Source organism: Vespa crabro, chromosome 5, assembly GCF_910589235.1.
Source record: "Vespa crabro chromosome 5, iyVesCrab1.2, whole genome shotgun sequence".
Classification (NCBI taxonomy): Eukaryota; Metazoa; Arthropoda; class Insecta; order Hymenoptera; family Vespidae; genus Vespa; species Vespa crabro.
Window position 1 is genome coordinate 4,339,775 of NC_060959.1, and position 12,406 is coordinate 4,352,180.

At 35.3% G+C, this 12,406-nt stretch overlaps 1 protein-coding gene across 5 annotated transcripts; it reads right to left on the bottom strand.

The window, feature by feature from the left end:
• Positions 1-1,112: 1,112 nt before the first annotated feature.
• LOC124424409 (RNA-binding protein Pasilla) lies at positions 1,113-12,338 on the bottom strand. Of its 5 annotated transcripts, none has more exons than XM_046963418.1 (6): positions 9,590-12,338; positions 7,194-7,340; positions 6,940-7,097; positions 6,501-6,852; positions 5,869-6,323; positions 1,113-2,398 (listed from the first exon to the last, which is right to left on the bottom strand). In XM_046963418.1, exons 1-6 carry the CDS (start codon positions 9,705-9,707, stop codon positions 2,390-2,392), a joined length of 1,239 nt encoding a protein of 412 aa, XP_046819374.1. In that variant the 5' UTR covers positions 9,708-12,338; the 3' UTR covers positions 1,113-2,389. The 5 variants fall into 5 exon arrangements, with proteins under 5 accessions (XP_046819374.1, XP_046819371.1, XP_046819372.1 ...); XM_046963415.1 differs by adding an exon at positions 8,020-8,080 and having other exon boundaries at positions 1,113-6,323; positions 9,590-9,727; XM_046963416.1 differs by lacking the exon at positions 9,590-12,338 and adding exons at positions 8,020-8,080; positions 9,016-9,435 and having other exon boundaries at positions 1,113-6,323.
• Between the last annotated feature and the right edge of the window lie 68 nt (positions 12,339-12,406).

Here is a 12,406-nt window from a genome sequence, read left to right on the forward strand (position 1 = left end):
TCGTACAATGCTTCATACAATGCTTACAATATAAATATTTAATGAGAAAAAAAAATAATTCGTCTAATATTTTAAAGTTTGGTCAGTATTTCTATATTATACAGTAATATATTGTTCATCAGTATTAATTATATACAAAACAGCAATGCACAACACTATAACAACTCTATTTGTAATAGAGCATTTATCAAAGTCATTCTGTGCAATTTATGCTTAATATAATTTAATAATTTTTTTCGCATTATATTTAACACACTCCAATTATTGTTACACTCCTTTTACTCTATTGTCAATCAATGCAATTCAATAAATGATTTTTGTGACTTTTTCTATTATAATTCTTAATATAATAAATCTTAATATAGTATTAGAATTTATATTAATTTTCATGGCTATTGTGAATTCGCCTTATTATTTAAAAATTTAATCATAGTTAATATTTGCAAGAAATGGCAGTAAAGTAATTTTTAGAGAAACAATATTATTAGATGACTAAATGCAACATTTCTTTAGATAAAACAATGTTAATAATTGCAAATAGCCAATTAATGATGTAAATTTTCACATAGAAGAAACGATTGTAGGCCTTTGTCATGATCTCCATTTATATTTTTTTTCATAAACTGTTGTTTTAGTTCATAAATTTCATTGAACGTGTCATTTTAACATATACACACACTATGAATGAATATTATTGTATTATTTAAAAACAAACTCATAAATATTATATTGTTGAATGAAAAAAATAGAAAAATTGAATAACATAATTTTTTTATGAGTTAAATTATTACGATTTTATAAATTTCGAAAATTATAGACAATAGGTGAATAATTTTTGTTATAATTTGAGGAAGCGTTACGTTTTTTATTGTTAATTTTTACCAGATATATGTATATACTTCCATCAAAATTAATATTGTTCTACTTTATAGAATCTTTAATAAAATGCAACAATATTGAAACCGAAATCGAATCTTCATCGGAAGTGTTGATACTACTGTTATAATATTTAACTCGTTTTTCCACAATGGTATTATTAATTGAAAACTAATATTTTGTATAATGCAAACTAAACGATTGATAAAGGTATTTTATAATACTTTATAACAAGATTTTATATATAATGAGAAATAAGTATAGTCCGACTTTATTCAAAACAATCTGCACTTTGCAGAATATACACATCTTTAACAACACGTTCTACTGTCAAAGTGTCAACAAGTGTGGCTGATGGTGGTATCAATATGGCACTAAAGTGATTGGATGGAACACAAATGTAATGTAGAAATTTTCCTGGTATCAAATATTTGTTGATTTTTCAGATACTTACTATGTAACAATAAGATATTGTTATTTTTTTTCTTATAAAGATTAATGTAATCTATGCGAGAGTGGAGTGATGGATGATGGAGCATGATTCAGGATGTAGCCTAGCACACACAGCCAAGTAATGTGACACGCATGTCATCTCTTGTGATAACATGTGTCAAATTCAATTATAGTTACTGTAACAATAGTCATATTAGAATTGAGGCGAGTCAATGCAATTCCTACAGTTCCCTGATTACTACACTACATCTCCACGTGCGAGAGCATAATTATTTACTCACTCGGTAGATACTTCAAATATTTCATCCTTATTAATTAAAATGTTGAAACTGTAACGATAATTTCATAAGAGATTTAAGAGACTACCTACACACCTATATCTAATAATTCTGTATAACTAAATATTACGACACACACAGAGATCATGTCGCATAGTTACTTATTGAGTTAGTGGATGAAATATCTCAAACTGTACAAAAACAAAGTGTTACATGAAGTAAGACTCATCTAAGATCAACAATGACTGCCGGCTCGTGGATACAACACTGAATTCTCCTTTAAACAACTCGTAGGTAACTGGTTGGCGAACCAATACTGTTTTGCCACTTCATGTACATTGTTATTGCCTTTATTTCAAAAAATAACTGTACAATGTAGAGCCAATTAGATAGTATCTAATGGTACCTTTATAAGTGTTATCTAAACATAACTAACATCTAAATGTTAGTATTATCAGAATAATTTAACAAAATATATACCGATAATAGAAAGCAGTTACTTGTACTATATGCCAGTGGCACAAATTGAGGTACTTAGAAAAGACTCTAGTCATATCCACTTTTCTATGCAATTGGACAATTCTTCACTATATGCAACTCTGATTTCTGTACAGAATTTTACACTTCGGCATTATATAACACGCACACCTTAATAAATGTAGCATTAAAGGAGTACTTACTATACATTCATTTGATTTACGTACACATGCAAATATTGTCACATATGTAGAAAGAAGCTCCATTCTTGACTTCTCCTTGCCGGTGAACTTTTGTAATCCAAGTTATTTTTCCTGCGCAAATAAATTCTACAGTTTTAAAACGCTTAATATATTGTGGCATTTTTCATGTACTGGCTGCTGGTAAAAATATCCCTTTATCAACTCCATCACAGCTAGTCTTAAACATATTCTGTCCTACTAAGGAATGTGTTAACTTGAAAAAATCTACAACACATAATTTATGCTACCCACAAGTTGTTTTACATAGAGAGATATATTGTTTTAATGAGTAATTTAAACTTTCTGAAAAGCTAATACATAAAAATATGTTTGTTTCACTACTTATGTTTGTAATGTGATTATGACAATTATGATTTGGAATATAACGAGTAGAAAAAAGTTGAAATGATTTGTAAACTTTTTGTGTCCAATAAAATATTTTTTTAAGTGATAAAATGATTAACTATTAGGAAATGATATTTATTTTTTGTGATTATTGATATTTTTTTTTTATAAGTTCTATAATATATGTAAATACCGGCAGTCAAAAGAAAGAAAGTTTGCATAAAGATTTTGAAAACGCGAAAGGAAGAATAGTAATATAAGATTAACAATAATCAATGATAGATATAATATAATGACGTGATGATAATTAGTAAAACATTACTATGATATAATTAATATAGAGAAATATTATGCTGCCAATAATATAAATAGCATCAGAGCTATTAAAATAGACTAATTCACAAATTAAATTAATGCTATAAATTACATTTATGTATTCTATTAGAATTTTATAACAATTCTATCTACAGCAAACTAATATTTTTTGCATTTTATGGTGCCTGTGTGACTTCAATGCGTTTGGACAACACAGTAATGTTAATCGACACATAGAATTTATGGTTAAACATAAACCTGTTCTTTCATTTGCGGACGCAAATATTTTATCAACAATATTATAATATCATTCCACTACCTATAATGTGTATGTGTACGTGTTTATCGTGTTGTGTATGCGTAATATGCGTGAATACGCGTCTCATTTATATCTCAAATAATATGAATTCTCTTTTTGTAAGTCTATGTCAATCTCTTCGTGTATATATATACGCATCTTTATATATATATATATATATATATATTTATATATAGATATATTTCTCTCTCTCTGTAATATATTATTATTTTATCATTTTTACTGTTATTACTCATGTTATGCGATATTTATAAATGTACAAGTCATTATTTTTAAGAGCGGTGAGCCAGCGCCTCCAGCTATGAATTGTACTCATGTACACTTATACATTTCATTAGACGCTACAGCTAATAATTTTAGTTACTAGTTTTGCTATACCCATTATTAATTACCACCTATCTTATATCACCCCATCCTATTACCTACCCGCAAAGATAAAGTGATTTGAAACGTCAGTATTAGCCCTCTTTTATAAAAGAGTAAACACAGACTGCATTCGATCGAACACCATCATATTGAAACAAGAGTTCCAAATAGTTTTACATTACACAGTGACCCCACTCTGTTTAAAAACAGTAATTATATGGGTCTGCTTTGAGTTTTGCTCAGATTAATATGAATAAACTTGACAAGATTCTACATAAACTGTCATACAAATCTCAGGAATGTATGACGTGATGATATTTCACTCTCATATGTAAGAAACATATAATTTTTTGTAATATAATGAATTGTGAAGTATATGACATAATTCCAATCAAATAGCAAATGTTTTATATAAAAAATTGTATAGTGGATGAAAGCAGTGTTCAGCAATAACAGTAACTTGCACACAAATATGCATAAAAATTATTTTTACAATGTAGACAATGTACAAAGTGCTATAATGTATGTATGTATGTATGTATGTATGTATGTATGTATGTATGTATGTATGTATGTATGTATATATGTATATATGTATGTATGTATATATGTATGTACGTATGTTTATGTATTATCATGTTAGTTCTATTTATTACTACATTGTGAAATAACATGAAAATTTTCTAGCAATATATTAAATTTATTTCCATTTAATTAATATATCTCAAAATTAAAAATAATTAGACGATTGTTTAATATATTAATTATATTTCTAAAAACCAAGGAACCAACTCTGTGCAGTTAAGCTATGGAAATATTTGTTATTATTATAAGAAAAGTAATCATTTTAATGGATATGACATATAGGCTTTTACCGTTAAGTGAGTATATGATGAAGAATAAAGTCAAAAATTATGCTACTTTTGAGTATACTTATCTAAATATTACACAAAATAGATAAAATTCTATTAATGCATGGATCCAACGATTTAGAGTTAAAAATGATACTTGGCAATGGTGAATGATTATTCTTTATGTACTTAACTGGTCCAGCCAGCTTTGATATATAAATATATGTTCATATTTAGAATAGCTCTTATTCTGTATGCATATTCAACTTCAAGCCAAGTCATCTTTAACTTGTATATGGAAAATCTTTGGTTTTGGCAAGGTATTACTCTATACTTAACATGCTTCTTTAAGTAACATGTTAAGTGAGTAAGATCTTGTTTAGCCTAGACATTTGCTATTTAAGGAACAATTTAACATAATAATTTAGATATGATAAAACAAAAATGAATTTTTTTTATGAAACTGAGTGAAATACTCACGTCTCATTTAAAGACTTTCAAATGAGTTCTGTATGACATAAATTTCAAGTAATATTCAGTCAATATATTATTAAAAACAGAAAGAAGAAAGATGATTCTCCGTAGCATCTAGCCACATATCTTAAAGGTTTGTGGCCAAGCATACCACATCTAGTTCATAGCAGTTTTGTCGGATCACCTGTCAATATATTATATCGTATAACTAGATATATTATGTGACTCTGATGTAGTACGTGTGTATTATATGTGATAAAGCCCCGTAATGTGGTGTATCACAGAACAATTGTAGTAGTTATCATATAACATATAATATTTATATCATAATAACCTTAAAAGATAGATCAATGTTGACGAGCCATGATGGATGCATGAACAGTGATGAGAGAATGCAAGCGCTATAGTGATGCAGCGATAGATGACAACGGGTGGTAGGTGGTGGTAGTGGACAAGTGTTAAAGAAAGGAGAAAGGAGCTGCCGTAGCATCTCAAAGTGTGAAGAGGCGAACAACGGAGCCCGATAATGGAGATGATCAAGAATGCTGTACTTGAAATCAGTGAATCATACTGGCGATGGCATTTTGACGTGCTCGTTTTGCTTCCTCTTCACTAATCCTCTGCTCGATCAAGTATTGAGCAGTGCCGATCGCATTGGGATAACCCGTGATAGTCACTATGCGGTTCCTGGTACCAGGGGCAAACATGCCTTTCTTAGAGATTTGTATGTTGGCGCCACTTAGGTGCTGAATCTCAATGAGGGCACGACCACCGGGTCCCAGAATAGCTCCCACTATAACCTCTGCAATTTCTATGTCTACTTTCTTGGTCTCCTTGTTGTTGGCGTCTACCTGTGTAGGACTCTTACTTACAAGTGATAACTGGTTAGTGCCCAGACCAAATGAATTGTTGTTCAGATGAATAGCACTGGCAGCAGTGTTGTTCTGTCTAAATGGATCGAAAGGCTCGTATCTATCGAGTGTATTGCGTGGAGTAGGTGAAGTAGATCCCAGCGCAGGAACTGTTCCAATTGGCCCGAAGACTCCACCATTATTATTAGAACCATTGGCTGTTGTGGTGCTATCCATTGGATTTCCCAAATAACTCATACTTGATGGCATCCCAATACCCATCCCAAGGATATTGTATTTTGCGAGAGTAGCAATGGCGGTTAAAATTTCGGTAGCAGCAGGTTCTGAGAAACCTGTTGTACGTAAGTTCAGCTTTATATGTTCTAAAAGTTGTGTTGTTACTGGAGCTGTACCAGCAGTGATAGCAGCACCTAAATTCAAGTTAAGGCTCAGTCCAGCGCCATTCAAGAGACTTACTGTAAAAAACCAAATCACAGAATACACAATGTGTTTGTATTACTGACTTAACAACTATACATTAAAGTTTAATATAAATTTTCCTTAAATATCAAATTTACAAAATTTGAATTGTAAATATGATGAAATGAACATAAAAATGAAAAAAATATACTTATAATCAAATTATATTTTACCTGTATTAAGACCAGCCGTAGAAGTATATGTAGGTGTACTTGTTGGAGCTTGAGCATAAGGACTGCCTGTAGGATTGTAATTGGCAACAGGGCCACTTACATCAGCATAACTAACGTTTAAACATGTTCCACTTTGTGGATCATCTGCTACCTTTGCTAGGATCATCAATAATGCATTTCGATTATTTTCCTTTTCACCTATTACTGTGATACATCGTTCTTGAAGAGATAAATCTTTAGCTTTTTGACTAATTTGAACATAAGAGCCAGATTCTTCTTTAATTTGTTTAATATAATTTCCACCTTTTCCTATAATCATACCCGCAGTGCTGTTAGGCACTAAGATTTTTACCTAAAATATTATTAATCATTTAACAACTTTTTATATCATATAAAATCATTACATTTAACAGGATTAAGTATCATTATAATATCATACCTGTTTATCTCTTTCTGCCATTGCTTTACCAGATTCAAAATCCACTGTTGTTTTTGACGTAAGATCTGGCTTCTCTCGAATTTTTTCCATAATGAAATCCATAACAGACATTATAGCTTCGATACTACCAGTTATTAAACATACTCTCTCTGTAGTGCCTATAATAGAATAATTAAATCATAAGTTATAAACAAAATAGAAACTTATAATATTAATAGTATATATCATTACAAAGACAAACATAGATCAAGTACCTGGATAAAAATCATGCGATTTAGACATTTTGACTCTTGCTCCTGTATCTTTTTGGAGTTGTGCAATAGTTTCTCCACCTTTCCCAATGATTGCACCAGCGGCCACACCAGGGACCAATACTTTGAGATGATACGTTCCATCTCCTCCTACAAATATTCCATAACAACTTCTGCACAACAATGCGTCAATGTATTTAATTAAAAACCTATATAAGGCCTATTTATTAATACATGTATTACAATCAAAATATTATGAAAGCTAATAAAACAAAATTTTATAAAAGCAGTGCTTAGGTTAGATTGATCAGCGATCTTTAATATAAAACTATATTCCAATGTTCTATTTTCAAAGATCTCCGAATAATATACATAGAATAAAGCATATTATAATAGATGGTAATTTTGGATAAAATTTTTAAATCGCTTAATAAAACCCGAAGAAAAAAAAAGACATAGCTGTGAAATACGAGAGATAATTGGCGCGAATAATCTCGACGTAAAGATAATACAACGTAGGAGAATCACAAACTCGATACGAAGTCGCAAACGTACCGTACTTATCGCGATCGAGAGACGAAAGGGATGGCGTTGATAAGAAAGACGAAAATATGCACGGAACGACATAAAGGTGAAAAGAAGGAAGCGAAGGTTCAAAGGAGAGACGTGATTCGGAAACACAGTGGGATTGGCACGAAGTTTTGATGCGCTGAAGGCAAACAGCTGTTTGACAGATGGAAGCCCCGTGCGCTCGCTCGTTCGCTCGCCTCGCATCGACCTTGACCCGCAACCTCGGCGGCGAAACGGTGCGTGGTACCTGACAACTCACCGATACGCCACATCCTAGTAACTCTGCCACTTTGCGTCTAACACGGCAGTGGTGGCCGTGTCTGTGGTGGTAGTGGTAATGGCGGTGGTGGCGACGATGACGACGGTGTGGAGGTGGCGGCGACGACGGCGGCAGCGGTAGCAGGCAGCAACGACGACGTAGGCGGAGAGGCGATGGCAGACACGATGCCAGAAGCGAGAGTAAAGTAAAAGAGCAGGAAAAGAAGAAGAAGAAATAATAGAGGTAGACACGATATTGGGTTCCTTGGAAGAACGAGCTTTTGCGAGAAGAACGTTACTGTATTATGGGAATCCGATGGCAAAGGTAATGAACGAGAGAAATAGACGAAAAGATGACACGATGTATACGTGATGGATGACATAAAATATGATACGCGACTCGCGTCTGCCGACGGTATCGTAGTCTTCGTCGTCCTTGTTGTCGTCCTTGTTGTACACCGATGTGAAAGAAATAAGAAAGAAAAGACGAGGAAAAGGTAATAAATAAAAAGAATGAGGAATCAACGGCGACTCTAGCGCGAGCAAAGGTACTAACTACCGCGAGATTGATGACGAAGTTGCAGAGTCACGAAACTGTCGACCGTCTTGTCACGATCCTCCATTAAAGTCAACGACGAGCGTATCGCGATCGCAGCTCGGCCATCCGCTCGCGCTGACGAAAAATGCTACTCTCCTTCTCTTTTCTTATTCTCACGCGAACGAGAAAAAAAAAGAGAGAGAGAGAAAACTCGAAAACACACGCGACGCGTCGTCGCGCGGCGCACGACGTTGACGTTGACGTTGCTTGGTGTCGACGTCGACCTCGTCGTCGTCGGTTGCCGTTCGTTCGACGCAGCGCGACTCCACAACGAAACAAACCGGATAGATAAAATGCGCGCGCGAGAGAGAGAGAGAGAGAGAGAGAGAGAAGGAGAGAATGAAGAGGACGAGAAGGAGACGTGGCATGAAAGGATGCGCAAATCGCTGTGCGACGTACCGCGTTCTCGCCTCGATCTATGGAGACATTCGCCAATCGTTTAAAGTGAAAAACGAAAGGGAATGGTCGATCGGTCGTTGAGAGGCATGATGGACATCGAGACTTTTGCGACCGTCGGTCGAGCGCACTAAAGAGCGAACAAGAAAAGAGAGAGAGAGAGAGAGAGAGAGAGAGAGAGAGAAAGAGAGAGAACGAGCGCGCGAAGCGATCGCTGTGTCAACAGCAGTAATCACCAACGAGATTGTCAAAGACGCGCGTGAAAACAAGAAATAAAGCGAAAAAGACGAATGTGACGAATTAATCGACAAGGAAGAAGGAAATGCATTGATGTTTAAATAAATGGATGGATGGAAAGATGGATGGATGGATGGATGGATGGATGGATGGATGGATGGATGGATGGATGGATGGATGGGTGGGTGGGTGGGTGGATGGACGGACGGTCGAACGAATAGAAAGAGGGAGGAGTGGGGGAGGAGAAAAAGAATCGTGCGTGCGACCACCGAGTTACAATGCGCATGAGAAAAAGTCTTCGTATGAAAGAATCGTCGCAGAGGACGTTCTATGAGATTACCTGATCCATAGTGGGACCTTTTCGTCGCGCCATCCTCCGCGTCGCAGTCGAGCGGTCGCTTTCTGGAGTCTGCGATCTCTGGGGAGGGACACGTCTCCATTCCTGAATCGGCGGCCATCTTGGTTCGGTCGTTCAGCGCAGCGCACACACCAGGTTACTACACTAGACACACACACACGCACAGCAAATAGGAAAAGATGGAGGGAAGGAGAAAGACAGAGAGAGAGAGAGAGAGAGAAAGAGAGAGAGAGGGAGAGAGAGAGAAGCAAGAGCGATAGAGCGACGGGAACGGTGCACTCTTCCAATCGCGAAGAGTAGTAGAAAGGAAAGAGAGAGAGAGAGAAAGAAAGAAATACAGATATATGTACGAGAGATAGAGAGAGAAAGAGAGACGTCTATCGACGAGGGGGGCCAGGTGTCGTGGGTTGAGCGACGAGCGGTCAGCCAGAGGAGCTACCACCACTCACGATTTTTTCTAATGAATCGAATCGGACGAACGAATATACGAACGGACGAATGTACGCACGAGCACGAGCTTACTGATGGATTTTTAAGGTGACGGATGGGAGACGTACCGCGGACGTACGCACGCACCGTACGAACGAACGAACAAATGACACACGCTCGCGGGCTGCCGCGTCTCACTGGCAACTGCTCGCGCGCGGCTCCCTTGCCAACCAGCTGGTTTGATATCCGATGGTGCGTGCTTCGGCTCTCGCGTTCCTCTCTCAAGCGCGCGCACCATCTTTCTCTCTCTCTCTCTCTCTTTCTCTTTCTATTCCCCTCTACTCTCTAGTCTGCATCTCTGTCTCTCTCTTTCTTTCTCTCGCACGCCATTCGGTACGACCCAAGCACCAGAGGCGCCTCTCTCTTTCCCACCGTGCAGACCTCGCGGGCTTTCTTCGTGTAGGGCCGTAATATCCTACTTTGGTACCCTAACCTGTACGACGCTCTGTTTCCGGACAGTATCGTATCCTTCTTGTACATTGAACGTCTATATTTTTTCGATTTCCCGAAGCAAAGGTCGCGCCAAATCGACGATAAAATATCGTTAGACGATATCTCGCATACATTACAAATGGGTTAAGCACATCGAAGACACGATAAACATAAGATAACTGGTAAGAACTTAAAAGTAGGTCGTCGATTTAGGAACGAAACATCGAATGATGACCTAATAAAATTTAGAATAATCGAATGTCATGAGCAATAGTTAGATCGAATTGACCGATCTCGAAGGCGATAATTTCCCTTCTCTTTCGACATCACCGTTCCCTTCTCATTTAATTACTTGAGTTTAAATACGTGCTAGCGGGAAATTTGTATTTATTCGAACGAAACGAATTTCGGTCGCGTTGCGTCTAAGGTGGAACAACGTGAGTCACTATTGTGTTTTAATTTTTGCTCTACTTTTTCGATCTCGTAAGATTAGAGCCACGTATTACAATGGAAAAAATATTCGATATAAAACGAGAACGATATATGTTTATATATTTTTATTCGATGGAACAATTTTAAAATCATTATTCTCGAGTACTAATATCGTTCGTAAAAGTGTATAAATAAATAAATAAGTAAAGAAGGGAAAGAACAGTTAAGTAATAATTAACCTAATAAATATAGGCAGAGCTTAGTTATACAAAAAAATGTGCATTTATATTTTAAATTAAACAGTAATGGTGTTGGTTGCATGCAATTATCTATATTGTATATTAAACAAATGTTCATGTGTTAACTATAGTTGCATAAATGTTCTTCCGGCGGATCAATTCGGACGAGCAGTCATGTAAGTTAATGATGCGTTACGTGGCAATGGTTTAAATGCAAACGATTAAAGTAAAGAAAAAACAAAATCGCTTATGTTTTAAAAAACATTTCGGAATGTATGTATTGTCTATCGTGGTCGATGTTTCAATTGATTGCACAATGGCTCGTGATAAATATTAAACATATATATACTATGCGTAAATAAAGGATAGAGAAAGGAAGAAAAAAAGAGGGAGAGAGAGAGAGAGAAAGAGAGAGAGAGGAAAAGAGGAAAAGACTGTATCTGCATCTGCATTTGCATTTCCGATAGCTTTGGCCTTACAAGGTCATTAGTGTCGTTTTAACGACATCAAATAGCTTCCTATATCGACGATCGCATGCGTTTATAGATAAACAAATAGACACGATTGACTTTATATCGGACATTGTTAAGACGCAATCGTTAAACTACGTATCTTTTTATTGCCACTGACATTCGTTGATATCTTGCGAGATTATGGCACGATAGTTTTTTAACGCTGCAACACTTATTAACACGTCTACAAGTTCGCCTTCGAATCATGCAACGACCGTTCTTGAAACATCGTGCCGAAGTTCCGTTGTATGTGGGAAAGTACGTCATGACTATTATCGATGTTTTAGTAAATACCGATTAACGGGAAATTACTATAGACTATACTTTGGTTATCTCTCTTTTAGTGCTATTAGAAATATTGTATACAACGTAGTATACGATAAGTTCAAAATATATTATAACTTATCCGAGAATATTTATCTTCGTAGAACGTTTTTTATAATTTCAATACGAAATTACAAATATCCGTCATTGCTAAATTTTGAAATACTTGTATTGGAAAAGATGTTTACACAGATGTAGGAATAGTTCTATCGTTTAAACCTTTATGAAGATCGTGTTATTTTACAAACGAATGATTGTTGTTGTATTAAACAGAAAAAAGATTATATTAAAATAATTATACGTAAATATGTAAACCGTTTGATTGAATAAAATAAACAATTTCTTTTATCTTCCGAGTTCGATGATTGTTT